The sequence below is a fragment of the Lepidochelys kempii genome, chromosome 27 (assembly GCF_965140265.1).
Source record: "Lepidochelys kempii isolate rLepKem1 chromosome 27, rLepKem1.hap2, whole genome shotgun sequence".
Classification (NCBI taxonomy): domain Eukaryota; kingdom Metazoa; phylum Chordata; order Testudines; family Cheloniidae; genus Lepidochelys; species Lepidochelys kempii.
The window spans coordinates 18,143,220-18,158,344 of NC_133282.1; the positions used below are offsets into that span (position 1 = coordinate 18,143,220).

General features: G+C 65.9%; 3 protein-coding genes across 11 annotated transcripts in view; all 3 read right to left on the minus strand.

Annotated features, from left to right (window-relative positions):
• Nucleotides 1-2,490, minus strand: part of KCNH4 (potassium voltage-gated channel subfamily H member 4) — a 30,537-nt gene extending 28,047 nt beyond the window's left edge. For all 5 annotated transcript variants that reach the window (XM_073325840.1, XM_073325839.1, XM_073325838.1 and 2 more), the window contains exon 1: nucleotides 2,403-2,490. In XM_073325840.1, coding sequence (XP_073181941.1) covers nucleotides 2,403-2,478 — 76 coding nt within the window. In that variant the 5' untranslated portion in view covers nucleotides 2,479-2,490. The remainder of the gene's footprint in view (nucleotides 1-2,402) is intronic.
• Nucleotides 2,491-4,741: 2,251 nt separating this feature from the next.
• On the minus strand, nucleotides 4,742-10,223 carry HCRT (hypocretin neuropeptide precursor). Of its 3 annotated transcripts, none has more exons than XM_073326125.1 (2): nucleotides 10,057-10,223; nucleotides 4,742-5,577 (listed from the first exon to the last, which is right to left on the minus strand). In XM_073326125.1, the coding sequence occupies exons 1-2, from the start codon at nucleotides 10,216-10,218 to the stop codon at nucleotides 4,852-4,854; spliced, it is 888 nt and encodes a 295-aa protein (XP_073182226.1). In that variant the 5' UTR covers nucleotides 10,219-10,223; the 3' UTR covers nucleotides 4,742-4,851. The 3 variants fall into 3 exon arrangements, with proteins under 3 accessions (XP_073182226.1, XP_073182227.1, XP_073182228.1); XM_073326126.1 differs by lacking the exon at nucleotides 10,057-10,223 and adding an exon at nucleotides 8,060-8,144; XM_073326127.1 differs by lacking the exon at nucleotides 10,057-10,223 and adding an exon at nucleotides 7,574-7,661.
• Nucleotides 10,224-10,802: 579 nt separating this feature from the next.
• LOC140903998 (inactive phospholipase C-like protein 2) overlaps nucleotides 10,803-15,125 on the minus strand; it is a 39,843-nt gene continuing 35,520 nt past the window's right edge. For all 3 annotated transcript variants that reach the window (XM_073326092.1, XM_073326093.1, XM_073326094.1), the window contains one exon: nucleotides 10,803-11,036. In XM_073326092.1, coding sequence (XP_073182193.1) covers nucleotides 10,851-11,036 — 186 coding nt within the window. In that variant the 3' untranslated portion in view covers nucleotides 10,803-10,850. The remainder of the gene's footprint in view (nucleotides 11,037-15,125) is intronic.

Here is a 15,125-nt window from a genome sequence, read left to right on the forward strand (position 1 = left end):
TTTTACTGGCTGGCTGAGAGTCCCGTCTGACTGCAAAGTTGGGGTGCCGGACCCTCTGGCTTCCCCAGGAGCCCCGCCTGAGCGGACTCGCTGTGGGAAGCGCACGGAGGGGCAGAGGATGCTGAATGCTCCGAGGTCAGACCAAGGAAGGTGGAAGCTGTGTGTCCTGCAGACAGGCTGCTCACAGAGAGGAGACTTCCCCAAAGTCCTGCCTGGCTTCATGGGGAGCAGTTCCAGAGCATCGCCCGGGGACTCCGTGACACCTTGACAAAGCTCCGTTCCCCACCCCACGTGGGCCCGGACCAGAGCTGTGCGCTTGGAGGCCAATGGTAACTGTCCCTGGTGCTGAGTCTGGGACAACCTGGCAACGCAGAGGAGAGGCACAAAATCCCTCCCGTCCACCAAGACAACGAAAGACCCTGTTTGCGCTCACACAATACGTTCCAGTGTACTCCTGAAATCCGGGCCGGGCTCCACTCCGGCCTTCCACAAATGATATTTAGTTTAATCCATACTTATATAATCCTGGACCCCGCTATGGCTCTGGAGTGGGGGGCTGGGAGGGGGGCTCAGTGCTCTAAGCCTCCCTCGTCTCCCCAGTGACCCAGGCTCTCTCCTGGGACAGGCCGGTGGCTCACTCCCTGCACCGGGAAAAGGGGTTAGGGCGGTTTCATTAGGAAAAGCTGTCAGGGCGGCCCAGGAAATGCTAAATCAGTTTTCATTGAGCTTTCTGAAAGCATTTCAATTGCGATCCTCTTAGGGGGAAAATCCCCCCGTCTGCACCATGGCATTTTATTTACAAAAAGCCATGCTTACTACACCTTCCCCCTGGGGGGGAGCACCTTAAACAGGTGACTTCCAGTGGGGGGGTTAATCCACGCGGAAGGCTCCGAACAGGCCAAGCTCTCTCGGGGCAGGAGCAGACAAGGTCGGCGGATGGTTTTTTGACACTTTCCACCAACTGACAGGTCAGCAGGAAGACGTGAAGATACTTTTTCCTCCTCTGGGCCGCGCACAGATTGTGTACAATGTGAATAGGAGTGAGCGGCGTGCTTGGAGAGAGATCCCAGACCCCGCCCTCGCCGGGGGCCGTTACACCAGTGTCCCCACCTTAGACCTCAGGCAACGAATCTGTCATGGAGTCTGTGATTTTAAGAGCCCTCCGTGACCCCGCGAAAATGCCAGTAATTCAGATGTGGGGCTTGGGTTTCAGCCCCTGGCGACGGAGCTTGGGCTTGGGCAAAAATAAACCCGCGATTTCTGGTTTGTTGCCTGCGTCCCGTCCGTGACTTTTCATAAAAATACCTATGCCAAACCCGGAGCCTTCCGGGCCCATCCTGCCCAGGGAGAGCGTTCCTGGTCACCATCACTGCTCCCCCGGGGTGCCGGCGGGTGACCAGACACACCAAGCCTTCTCACACCCCAGGTGCCCCTTGGATACAGCCCATCCCCCACAGTGGCAACGGGGAGCAGCGTTATTTGGAAACGACCAGTCATCTTTATAGTGGGGGCCAGAGGGGGTGCTGAGATAGGCTGGGGGTAACGCAGGGGGCCTGGCTGGGCTGGGGGGGCAGCCCCCATGAGCTGGGGATCCTTGAGCAGTCTCCCAGAAGCAGCAGGAAGGGGACATGCCCGGCAGCTCCCTGGATCCCAGGACACTAATGAAGTCACCCCCTCCCCAACCCCCCTGGGTCTGCGGGGACCCAGCGTAGGCACACACAGGGCCCCCCTTTCGCAGGTCCCAGGGGCAGGGGCGGGGGCGGGTTATTGCACTTGGCTCAACAATAGAAGACCAATCCCCAGCCCGAGGGTTGTGGGGGGCTCTGTGGTCTGCGTGGCCAGGGATCCCTGCTACTGACCCCACCCCCCAGCTGCAGAAGGGGGTCACGCAGGGCAGCTGGCTGGGGCTGAGGTCACGGATCCCTGATATCGATACCTCCCCCCCACACACCCCAGATGCAGTTTTGCTACTACCCAGAACCTGGGGGGGGGGAGAGAAAAAGCTGCGGGGGGAGTGGGGGGGGGGAGATGGCAGCTTGCTCCGGAGGGAACCAGGCCCCAGAGGAGGGGTCCCCTCTAAGCCCAGCCCAGAGAGTCCAACCCTATTGTCCAGTAGGACCACAGCCCTGCCCAGCCCCGGGGCGCAGAGGGGGGCCCCCCAGTCCTGCCCAGCCCTGGGGCTCAGGCGCCCCCCCCAGCTCCTGCCCGGCCCTGGGGCGCAGAGGGGGCCCCCCCAGCCCTGCCCGGCCCCGGGGCGCAGAGGGGGCCCCCCCAGCCCTGCCCGGCCCTGGGGCGCAGAGGGGGCCCCCCCAGCCCTGCCCGGCCCCGGGGCGCAGAGGGGGCCCCCCCAGCCCTGCCCGGCCCTGGGGCGCAGAGGGGGGGCTGCGCCCGGCGAGACTCACGGGTGCCATCGAAGCGCGTGGCGATGGTGTCCAGGAAGGTGTTCTGCGGGGCCAGCAAGCCCTTCATCACCGGCATGGCCCCGCCGCCGCCGCCCGCCCGCTCCCCGGCCCGGCCCGCGGGCTCCAGCTCGGGCAGCGGAGCCCCCGCGCCGCCCCGCTCCGCCCCGCGCTAATCCCGGCCGGGCTCTCGGCGCGGCCCCGCCCCGGGGGACCCTGCAGGCGGCAGCCGTGCGGGGGGGGACCTGAGCCCAGGGATGTGCCGGGAGGGGGGGGGCCCTGCACCCAGGGACCTTCCGGGGGGGGCGGGACTCTGCACCTATAGATATGGGGGGAGAGGGAACCCTGAGCCTAGGGACCTGCTGTGGGCGGGACACCCCGCACCCATGGACAGTGCTGAGGGGGGAAGGGTTCTGCACCCAGGGACTGTGCAGGTGGGAGGGGGGACCCTGACAGTGCCGGGGGGGGGGGAAGGGCTCTGCACCCAGGGACCATGGGGGGGGGGGAAGGGCTCTGCACCCAGGGACCTTCCGGGGGGGGGGACCCTGCACCTATAAACGTGGGGGGAGGGGGGACCCTGCACCCAGGGATAGTCCGGGAGCAGAGGGAACCCTGAGCCCAGGGACCTGCTGGGGGGGACCCTGCACCCATGGATAGTGCTGAAGGGGGAAGGGTTCTGCACCCAGGGACTGTGCAGGTGGGAGGGGGGACCCTGACAGTGTGGGGGGGGGAAGGGCTCTGCACCCAGGGACCGTGGGGAGAGGCTCTGGGGTCGCTGCCCCACCCTGAAGCAGGTTTCCCTTCCCACTGCCCTGGCTGAGCTCACATCAGTTCGGAGCAGAGTGGGGCCCAAGAGGGGCTGAGCGCCCTGCCCCTCGGTGCATCCCCCGGGGCTGACACTGCAGCGCGTTGGCTGGTGGTGCTGAAATCTCTGCTCCGTGCCAGGGCTCCCTGCCAGCACCAGGTCCCACAGCCTGGGCAGGGAGGCCGTGGGGAGGCCCAGGGCTCATGCTGCTTTCATTGACCTTCAGAGAGCGGTTCCAGCAGTGCAGCCCTGTGGGGACGCTCAGGGCGGCTCAGCCTGGCCTGCCAAGCAGAGACCAGCCGCGCCGGCCTTAGGTGGAGCGGGTGGCTGGGTACAGCCTGGTCCTTGGAGAACTCGCTGGCCTCCCGCCCTGGCCTGGCATCTCCACAGGGAGTTCCAGGGGGAGCAATAAAGGGGCTCCCAAAGGATCCCAGCGCAGACTCCTCTTGCCCCCCTGCAATGCCCGTGTCTCCTCCCCTGCCCAGCTCCGTGAGCGTAGCCCTCTGCAGCACGGGGTGACCCTCATAGGCAGCCCCCCAGCCCCGCTGAGGAATTTTGCCCTGTGACCCAAAGACTGGGCGGGGGCCAGGGGAGGAGCGTAGGGTTTCCCATCAAACCTTGAACCCAGTGAGGGCAGGGGCCAGCGGTGCCGAGACCCAGGAAGGGGTCAGAGCGGAGGGCGCTGGGCTGGGTGTGGGAATGGGAGTCTGGCTGCAGTGGGATGTCCTAGCGGAAGGCTGGCCCAGCGGGCAGGGCAGGAGCCCGGGAGACCCAGGTTTGAGTTCTTGCTCTGCCATGCTCCCGTGGGTGCTGGGGCCACTCACGTCATGGCCCCAAGGGAGCCTGAGTCCTGCCCTGCGCGGGGTGGATGGGGCAGGGCTGGGGCTGGCTCAGCACCACTGCGACGGGGTGTGTGTGTGTGTATTTTCCAACACTGCCCTCTGGCTGCCAGCGCTGCCCAGCCCCCGCGCTGGGGGTGGGGGGAGCCGTTCAGACACCAAGCAATAGATCTGAGCATCTGCTGCATAAATCGGATGCTGCGAGCCGCGGACCACCAGCCCGGGAAGCACCCCCCCAGCCACACCCCCTGCTGCCGGCTAGCGGGAGAACAGCCCCCCGGGTGCTCCTCTGGGCTCAGGCCTAAGCCGTCCCAGCCAGGCCCGTGCAGCCAGCTCACCCGCTCCCAGGCCGGCCTGGCCTTGCCCAGCGTTCGGCCTGCGGGCCAAGGGGGCAGTTCCCAGGTGCACAGGTCGTTGGCAAACCTGCTCCTAGGCTCCTTCGCTCTTTCTCGAGAGACCCTCCCCTTAGCCACAGGCTCCCCGGGCAGGGAAGGCGGCTGGGGGAGCTGCCGTGTTCCTCACCCCACTCAGCGTGGTCCCAGCACCTCCTCCCTTCTGCTCCAGCCCAGGGCCACCAGGCCCCTCACACCCACATAAAGGCAGCTGGCTGCTGGAGCCTCTGGCCGGACCCCCGGGCACCCCATCTCTCCCCCCTAGCCGCGGTGTTCCTGGGAGACAACATGCCAGGCAGACAGCTGGGAGCATCAGGCTGGGTTTATTTGTAAACGGCCCGTGGTGCCCGCAGTCATTAAAAGAGTCGCCGCGGTTCCTCCCCCACCCCCCCCGGGCTGCGGCTCCCCCGGCCACTTCAGGAAAAGCTCCTTGCAGCCCCCCCGCACTGGCCCTTGGCCGAGTCCTTGCCCAGCTGGCCCAGGCACTCCCTGGTGTTGGTGGGGTCAGACTTGGTGGCACACGTGGCGGGAGGCAGCAGGGTGTCGGGGCCGGGGGAGGCGGCCCGGCAGGCCGGGGCTGGCTGCTCTGGCTCCAGCTCTGCCCGCTTGCCCATGGTGAGGATGCCGGCGGCGTGCTTGCCCGGGCCGTGCAGCAGGTCGTAGACGCGGCTCTGGAAGGCCCGCGAGCCGCTCTTCCGCTTGCCCATGGTGAGGATGCCGGCGGCGTGCTTGCCCGGGCCGTGCAGCAGGTCGTAGACGCGGCTCTGGAAGGCCCGCGAGCCGCTCTTCCGCTTGCCCATGGTGAGGATGCCGGCGGCGTGCTTGCCCGGGCCGTGCAGCAGGTCGTAGAGCTGGCTCTGGAAGGCCCGCGAGCCGCTCTTCCGCTTGCCCATGGTGAGGATGCCGGCGGCGTGCTTGCCCGGGCCGTGCAGCAGGTCGTAGACGCGGCTCTGGAAGGCCCGCGAGCCGCTATTCCGCTTGCCCATGGTGAGGATGCCGGCGGCGTGCTTGCCCGGGCCGTGCAGCAGGTCGTAGACGCGGCATGGGCAGGTCTTCTGGCGGCAGCAGACGGGCACACTCTGCCGGGCCGCAGCCAGCGAGCAGAGCAGTGCCAGGAGCAGGAGGCAGGAGGGCCTGTGGAGCTGCAGGTGCAAGAGGCAGGCATTAGTGCAGGGACAGGCTGGCACTGATGGGGGTAAACCCAGAGACACCCCAGCCCCCCTCTGCAGATCTCAGAGCCAAAGCTGCAAAGAAGCTGGTTCCCCCACAAAAGGAGCCACCAGGTGAGCTCAGCCCAGGGGCCCATCTAGCCTGGCATCGTGGCTCTGAGAGCCCCAGCAAGATGCCCTGCAGTACAGGGCTGCCCAGCTCCGGGAACCCTGCCCCTGACCCACTAGAGACAGGTTGGTTGGTGCCCAGCGACCAGCTTGTCCCAGCCTGTGGGGGGCCCCCAACAAGCTGTCCCAGCCCACCCCCACACCTCGCAGGCCCATCCACACCCTCTCCCAGCAAACTCCCGTGGGCGCCACCTTGCTCCCCTGCCCCACTGTGAACCCTCAACAAACGCTTCCCCTAAAAGACCCAGCGTGCCCCACTCTCCCACAGCCATCCCCCAGGCTTCTCAGCTGCACTAGCTGGGCTGCATGATCCTCCCATGGCAGGACTTGAACCCAGGAGTCCTGAACCCCTGCCCCTAACCACTAGCCCCCACTGCCCTCCCAAAGCCAGGACTTGAACCCAGGAGTCCTGAGCCCCTGCCCCTAACCACTAGCCCCCACTGCCCTCCCAAAGCCAGGACTTGAACCCAGGAGTCCTGAGCCCCTGCCCCTAACCACTAGCCCCCACTGCCCTCCCAAAGCCAGGACTTGAACCCAGGAGTCCTGAGCCCCTGCCCCTAACCACTAGCCCCCACTGCCCTCCCAAAGCCAGGACTTGAACCCAGGAGTCCTGAGCCCCTGCCCCTAACCACTAGCCCCCACTGCCCTCCCAAAGCCAGGACTTGAACCCAGGAGTCCTGAGCCCCTGCCCCTAACCACTAGCCCCCACTGCCCTCCCAAAGCCAGGACTTGAACCCAGGAGTCCTGCCTGTCATATGCCCTTTGCACAGGCCCTAGCAACCTGCTCCAAAATCCAAGACAAAGAGACCAGACACGCACTGTCCCCTGCCCCTCACCCATGGCAACACTGCAGCCCCCGCCCCTTTCCATGTGGGAGAAGCAGCCGCGGCGGCTGCAATTAGCACTAATTGGCCCCCTGGCTGGCAGAGGGTGCGTCATGGAGACCAAGCTGCCCCTGGGGAGCCCTCCGGGGTGAGGCAGAGACTGGTGCAGGTGGGAAGCTCACCCCATTTCGTGCATGGCCGGCGGGGTCAGGCTCCAGCCGCTGCAGGCTCTGGGCAGGGTGGGGAAGGGGTTAAATAGAACAGCTGCCGGGGCTCCCTTTAACGCTGAGTGGGGCTCGGTTCTGCAACACCCAGCGCTCAGCGAGGTCACAGTGTCCCCGTGCAACGCACGTGCATCGCACCGTGGGGCTGAGTGGGGAGCAGTTCACACAGTGGATGCAAGGCCACAGCTGAAAGGCCAGGGTGGCTTGGGCCACAGGCGCCAGGCGGGCAGACCCAGGCCCAGCGTGTAGCCCTAGGAGGTGGTTTCACCTCAGCTTGCCCAAGCAGGTCTTTGCCTCCCCAACGTCCTACGTGGCCCAGCAGGCCGGCTCCAGGGCTCGTGTGGCAGGGGAGGAGGCATCCCGGGGGGTTCTGGGACCCCTCTGGGATCAGGAGAGACACTGGGAACGGACACAGCAGATACCATTTGCACCCTGGCCTGCGTCCCCCGAGGGCAGGACGGGCTGGGCTCCTCCCCAGAGCTGCCCACCAGGGGGGGCGCATGGGGCGGGGAGCCGTGGAGACATGCCAGCCCTTGGAGCTGCGGCTCGCAGGGTTTCCCCAGCGAATGCGGCAGGGAAGTGTGAACCTCCCGGGTTCAAGGCCCCCATCGCGCCACCCCCTGGTCACCGTGCTCCCCCTTGCGCTGCACGCCTGCCCCTTCCCCAACCGTGCCCTTCCTGGGGCGAGCCCTCCCTGCACGACGGCTGCTCTCTGCCCGGCCCAGCCCTGGGGGCCAGGCCCTGGCGCCGTACCTTGCCGTTGGGCATCTCCATGGGTCCGAGGTGTCTGCGAGGGCCTGAGCGCAGCTATGGCATGGCCCGGTGAGGCGCAGCGATGCCCTGAGCTGCTCTCCCTGGCAGTCCAGGGTTTTATAGGGCCGGGCTGCCCCACAGCTCATTCCCTGCTCTCCCCAGCCCCCACACACTGGTGCTGCCAAAAATAGCCCCTGGCAGCTGTGGGGCCTGGGCTGCAGGACAGGCCAGGCTCTGGGAGACACGCACCCATTGTTCCCCGTTGCTTGGAGACGGGAGAGGCCCGTTCCCTCATTTGTGGCTCCCCATTATGCGGCGGCCGGAGCCGAGTGGCTGGTGGTCGTGCTGGATGGAGACAGGCCGTGTAGCCCGGTGCTAATGAGCCGGTAACTTCCTAAGGAATCCGCCAGCCTGCCCGGCACAAAGCTGCCGGAAGGTCAGCGGCAGGGAGGGGAGGGGGGGACGGGGCCCCATTAGGCTAATTACCTTGCCCCAACAAAGGGCGCCCGGCAGCCGAGCCGCGTCCGTCCCTGACGAGTCAGAGGCGCTGGCGTGGCCGCACATGTCCGTGGCACAGTGCACCTCCAAGCCCCCGGAGCGCCAGGCCCGGCAGGCGGAGACCGCGGGGGGACACTGGAATATGCGTTGTCATGGGGGCGCTGGTGATGGAAACCCCAGATTTGGCTTATTACTTCTCCAAGCCATTGCCAGCACCACTGCCCACCCCCCCATTTCCAGCCCCAAAGGAGGCCCCTGCTCAGCCCTGGGGTCCTGTCAGTCCTCACCCTGCCTGTGGGTCAGGCCCCGTGGCCTGGGAGAGGACGTCTGGGGTCCATCAGACTCCCCCAGCTGGATTTGGACAGCCACACCTCAGCACAAGAACCACCGCATGGCAACCCCCAGGCCGGCATCTGTGCCCAGCCATGGGCACCTCGCTGCAAGCTGGATCGCGCTTGGGGTGCCCCCAGGGACAGGCTGCTCAGTCCCATGGCACAGGGCAAACCCTCTATCCCCCCTGCTCCAGGAGTCCCCGCTGCATCCAGACAGGCCATGGCAGGGTGGGGGCTCCCCGCATTTCCTGCCTCAGCCAGGAGGGGCACTAGGGGGACATGAGGCCCCCTCTGCACCCACCGCTTGCAGAACGGCCCCATGGCCACAGCTCAGCGGCAAAACGTCCTGTTTTCACGCACTGCCAGGCACCCTCCCCAGGGAGCTGGCCCAGCTGCTTTGCAGGGCTGGGGGGGGGTGACCTCCATCCCACCCCTCAGGCCAGCTGGGCCCCGGCTATCGACAGCATCCCAGGCCACATGGGCCCACAGGAGCCACCCAGCGCTGGTGGAAGCAATGTCCTTGGTGGGGCCAGGCCCTCCCCTGGCCTGGCACCAGCTAACATCAGGAAGACCAAGGCGGGACGCACCTGCAGGGACACACCTGCTTCCACTAGCCCTGAGCTGGCCCCCTCAGGTGGGGCTGCAGGGGGCTTTGGCTGGAGGTGTCCGGCTAAGATGGGGCTGTCGCAGTGGTGGGGTGTGTCTGCATGGGGGGGCACGGCTGTCCGTGCAGCACACAGGGGCCCTAGCTTGAGGCTGGCATGGTGAGAAATGAGCCCTGATGGACCGTGCCCTGCAGAGGATTGGGCAGGGGGCAGAGACATCCCCTGTGGGTCAATGACCCAGAGCCACCCCATCAGCCCTGTGGGAACTGGGGAGAGGCTGGGAGGACAGGGTCTCAGCCCCAGGGCACCAAGGGCAGGAGATGACTGTGCAAATGACTGGGGCGGGGGGTGGGGACGACCTGGCCCTGCGGCTACTCTGACCTGGCCGGAGAGCGGGGCCGGGAGTCCAGGCCGGCCCAGAGTCACAGCAGCTAACGGCTGCACTTCCAGCTGCTCCTTCCCTGGGCCTGGTGTCCTGACCCAGCCGCTGCCTCCTTCCTGGGCCCCTTCAGGACATCGCGGTCACCATGCAAGCAGCAAGTGTCCCCCCTGCAGCAGGAAAACCCCTCGGGCTGGGGCCACTGCAATCCTGGGGGGCGGGGGGCACGTACAGCCTGTGCCCCAGGCCTGCCCCATGCCGGGCCCAGCATGGCTCCTGGCTGCCCTGTGACCCATTGGAGCTGAGCTCCCCCAGACCCACACATGGCTGACCCCACCCTGCCTCTGGCCCTCCCTGCCTCACAGCCCCACAGACAGAAACAGCAGCCGTGGCACCAGCTTGGGGTTTGCTCTTTATAACACTGCAGCTCTGACCCTGCTCTGAACCCCCGGGGGGGCTGCTCCCAGCTTCTGCTGCCTGTCTGGAGACCCCGACCGGCTCAGAGCTGGTTTCTCGGGCTCCCACTGGGCCGAGCAGCCCCCTATTGCTCTGGGTCTCCACCCTGCCGCCCGATTCACCGCAGCAGGAACCCTTGTAATCGCACCTGACCCCCTGGGGCAGTTCTCTGCCCAGCCCCACAGCCAGGCCCCTGCTCCAGGCTGTGCTCACCAGCTCAGCCCTGGGCCCTGACCCCCAGGTGGGGCTGGGGAGGCAGCCCATGAGCCAGGGCACGGTTGTCAGCTGCCTGGCCCCTGAGCCCTGTCCAGGAATGTTCTCTACGGCAGATGGGCCAGAGGAGGGCGGGGGGCTGGGAAAAGCAGGAACCTTCATGGCCGCTCCCAGCCCCACGGCAGCTCAGCGGCTTTGGGCCAAGGACGGAGGCTCAAGGCTGAGCCCAGAGCAGGCAAAGAGCCCAGCCCTGAGCCGGGACCCTCGGGGGCGGCGGGGGTTTGGCAGGCCGGTGGCGAGACGGAGCAGGCGTGAGCCCCACTCGGTGCCCAGAGAGCCCCCCTCTGAGACCCCCACGTCCGCAGGCTGGGTGCCCAGGGGGTCCGGTGACGCTCTGTAACGCGCTGGCATAACCCCGCAGTGCAGACGCAGCCGATGCCCTCCAAAGGGGGGTTCCATCGTGGGGCGAACACCGACTGCCCACGTGACGGTACCCCCCGGTTGCAGCTGCACTGGTGGGGGGAGGGCGGCCCAGCTGCAGCCGGCGGGGGTACCGTCACGTGGGCAGTTGGTGTGAGTGCTAACTCTGCCCCCACCCGAATCAACTTGTCTGGATCGCCCTGGGACGGCCCGGGCAGCCCCCACCCCGCCGACAGCCGGGCTCCTGTCTTCCACACGCACGGTCAAAGGCCTGGGAGCTCTGGGGTGGGGTCGCTGCCCGTACAATCCTGGGTCCGTGGCAGGAGCGCTGGGGGCCCCGGGCTCAGTCCTGGCCCCCATGCCCTGCCCTGCGGTCAGCAGGACCCAGTGTCGCTGCCTCCTTCTGTCTCGGAGATGGGCTCCAGCGGGGTCCGGGCCTGGGCGAGGTCGGGGGAGGCAGAGCCATTCCTGCCGATGCCACACGACTGCCCCGCGTTGTGGATCTGCCACAGGTTGTCCAGAGCTTCCGCCTTGGCCTGCTTCAGGAGATCTGCCTGGCCCTGCAGCGGGGAAAGGCCACAGGTCAGGGGGCGTGTGGGACCCCATCAGTACAGCACCCAATGGGCACCCCCCACCCATGGGGCCTGGCTCCTTCGAGGTCTCCATGCTCTGGGGGAGCAGCCTGGACCCAGGGGCACACGGCTCCTGCAGCAGCTGGAGAGCAAGGGGCAGGGGCTCCCCCCTGCCAGCGGGTGCTGGCCCCTGGGCTGCGGGGAGGGGGGGCCCGACGTACGACACGCAGAGACCCTAACCCAGCCGAGCCAGCTCCCCTCTCCAGGCAGAGCCACTGCCCCCTAAAGCACAACCCCACCTCCCATGAGACGAGCTGCGTCCCCCCGCCTCAGCCCTGCCCGGGGCTTCGGGGGCTAGAAGGGAGCCGCGTGATCCTCTCGTCTGACCTCCTGCACAGACCCTCGCCCCCAGCTGAGTCCCTGACGCCTCGGCTCACGGGTCAGCCACGCGACAGCAAGTCCCCCCTTTCACACCCACCTCACGGCCAGCTCCAGGCATTCGGGTCAGCACAGGCTGGAATCCCACCCACCCGTGGCCTCTGTGGGGTGAACGGGGGGCAGGGGGATCTCAGCCCAGCCCCCCGGTGGGACAAGGCTCCACCCCACAAGTGGCACCGAGAGCGGACGATAAATGCAGAGATCTACCTATGCAGGCCCAATCCTGCTGCGGGCCCAGCAAGCTCAGTTCCCATGGGCCCTGAGAGGAGCGGACACACCCTACAGCTGGCAGGACATGGTCCTTAAGGGATCACGGCGACACCGTCCCCCCGCCCCCCATCGCTCCGGGTCAAGGTGCGTTTACATGGCACGTGGGGGGGCCCTGCTATCCGGCGCCAGCAGAGCCTGGGGCTGGGGGTCACCTGCCCAACCCGGCACATACATGGCACCAGCCACACCCGGCCCCCTTCGCTGCTCACTAGCCCCTATGGGCTACTGCCCTGGTGCCACCTGGAGTCCACTCTACGCCTCCCGCGGCCAAGCCCCAGCTGGCTCCCTGGGCAGGCAGCGGCCAGCAGGAGGCAGCGTTTACACGCCCAGCGGCGGTGGGGTGTCGTGGGGGGAAGCGGCTCCGGGCAGCGGCACCAGACCAGCCCGACGTGCGCCTGTCCCCACAGAGCCCCTGTCCGGGCAGGGACGGGGAGCCCCAAGAACCAGCCAGGACACAGAGCCCGGCCGTCGGCACAGTGCTGGGAACCCCCCGCCGTGAGCTGGGGCCGAACCCGCGACCCTGGGCGCACAGCGTCCGAGCCAGGGGAGCAGCTCCCTTCGCTGGCGGCAGCAGTGGGCTGTTCTCCTCTCTGCGGGCAGCCGTGGGCACCACACTCGCCGCAGACGTGGCCCCTCCAGCGTCCCAGCCGTGAGCCAGGGGCACGGGAACACTTGGTACAGCAAGGGGGGGCGGGGGGCTGAGAGCCATTGAACCAAGCTCAACCCTGCACATGATGGAAACCACGTCAAGCCAGGGGGTGCAGCAGCCCCCCAGTTCTGACCCCTACGCCCGCGTGGCACTGCCCTCTACTCTCCCCAGCTCAGCACCTTAGGGCCCCCTTAGCCATTGCCCAGCTCCGAGGGATGCTCGCTCCCCAAGATGGCCTGTGCCCCACACAGCCCCTAGATGGCAGCACGGGATCACTGTACAGCACCTTGATCCAACCTGCCTCTGACGGACCCACGCGAGCAGGGCCCGGGTCTCCCCACGGCCTGCCCCACGCCCAGAACAATGGGGCCCTGGTCCAGGCCCAGGCAGAGCAGAGCCCAGTTCAGGGGGCACAGAGCTGTCCTCACCTGTGTGGGCCCCATGGCACCCCCCTGCACAGGCCAGCAGGGACCATGTGAGCCAAACTGTGGCAGCCAAGCCTGCGGGGGAGGCCAGGATGCCGGGGTTCGCCTCACCCGCCAAGAACAGCTCAGGGGATCCTTGTGTGACGAAGTGGGACTGTTCTTAATGTTTCCTCTGAATCGTGTGGGGTGCCTCAGTTTCCCCTATGCAGTTCTTAAGTATCTAGGTGGGGGGATAAGGGTGCATGATCATTGCAGAGCCCTAGAGGGCAGGTGTGTGCAGGGGTCTGGACACAGAGAATGGCCGACACCCTGTTTCCTGGCCACTGATGGCCTGGGCCCTTCCCCACTGCAAGGTGAGAGTTAAAGGGTTGGAGAACAAAGGAATCAGGTGACCTCCTGGCCCGGGAAAGGGACAAAGCCCAGAGCAGGAGGGTCTGGAGGGAGTTTCAGTTTGAGGCTGGCTGGGACATGGAGTGAAGTGCAGATGTGGTTGTCTGGCTCACTGCCCCCACAAAATGGACCCAGCTGAGGGGTCCTGTTCTCTGCACCTACAAGCTCTGTGTTAGACCATGTTCCTGTCATCTAATAAACCTTCTGTGTTACTGGCTGGCTGAGAGTCACGTCTGACTGCGGAGTTGGAGGGCAGGACCCTCTGGCTTCCCCAGGCCCCTGCCTGAGCGGATTCACTGTGGGAGGCGCACGGAGGGGCAGAGGATGCTGAATGCTCCGAGGTCAGACCCAGGAAGGTGGAAGCTGTGTGAGCTGTGTGTCCTGCAGACAGGCTGCTCCCAGAAAGGAGACTTCCCCAGAGTCCTGCCTGGCTTCATAGGGAGCAGTTCCAGACCATGGCCCAGGGACTCCGTGACAACTGGTGGCAGCGGTGGGATGTACTGCACCCCGTGGATGGCGCTTCCTGCCGTAAGTGACTGGGGAGCAGTAAAACGAAGGGGGATTGATGAGGACCAGGCGTGCTGAAGGCTCAGAGAGGAGCGGTTTCGGGGGGCGGTTAACTCCTGGGAGTGTGTGACCAGTGAGAAGGACTGTGCAGTAATGGGGTCCCCCTGGGGACTGTGGTGAGCAGTCCCAGGGGCAGAGGAGCCTGCGGCTTGGCCCTGGGAGAGAGAAGGACTTTTGCAGTAACAGGGTTCCCCGGGGGATTGCAGTGAGCAGTCCAAGGGGCGGAGGAGTCTGCAGCTCGACCCTGGCAAAGAGGGGGTGACCTCGAGAAGGGCTGACACACTAGGGGTTCTCCCTGGAAACCGTGGGGAGCTGAGAACACACGGGCCTGTGAGTCCACAACAACTTGGGAGGAGCGGAGTGATGGCCTATCACCATCTCCTTAAGAAGGACATTGTAACCCTGTGCAAAAAGAGAGGGTTGAGCGTTGGAAAGTTCACCAAAGCAGAGTTAATCGTGCAGCGGAGGAGGATGACCGCTCTAAGGAACAGACTCCTGACCCCAAATGGGACTATAGCAGGATCTGGGAGCAGCTGTAGTGGTAGCCAGGCATCCCCAAGACTCCTGTCCCCGACCAGACAGGGGTCTTCACGATCGGGTTCCCGATTGGGGGATCGAGACGGACGGTATTGGAGCTGAGTCCGAGAGAGCAAGAGGACTGTGAGAGACAGCGAGAGCCCGAGAAAGAGCTGCAGAAGCAGCAGCAGCATGAACTGGCGGTGGTGGGGTGGAGAGGCCTAGGGGACCTCCCCGGGGTGAGTGGGGATAGACCCCGGGGGGCCAGTTCCGCAGGGAACCTCGAGACTAAATTGCTGCCCCTGGTTGGGGGGGAGGGGGGGATGTGGATGCCACCTCACTGCCTTTGAGCAGGCTGGAGATTTGAACCAGGGGGACCCTGTGGAAAAGCCCCGGTGTCTAGCTCCCTTGCTGGGTGTGACGAAGTGGGCCTGTTCTTAATGTTTCCTCTGAATATTGTGGGGGTGCCTCAGTTTCCCCTAGTCAGTTCTTAAGTATCTAAGTGGTGGGGTAAGGGTGTATGATCATTGCAGAGCCCTAGAGGGCCGGTGTGTGCAGGAGTCTGGACACAGAGAATGGCCGACACCCTGTTTCCTGGCAACTGATGGCCTGGGCCCTTCCCCCCTGGGAGGTGAGAGCTAAAGGGTTGGAGAACAAAGGAATCAGGTGACCTCCTGGCCCGGGAAAGGAACAAAGCCCAGAGGAGGAGGGACTGGAGGGAGTTTCAGTTTGGGGCTGGCTGGGACATGGAGTGAAGTGCAGACGTGGTTGTCTGGCTCACTGCCCCCCAAAATGGACCCAGCTGAGGGGTCCTGTTCTCTG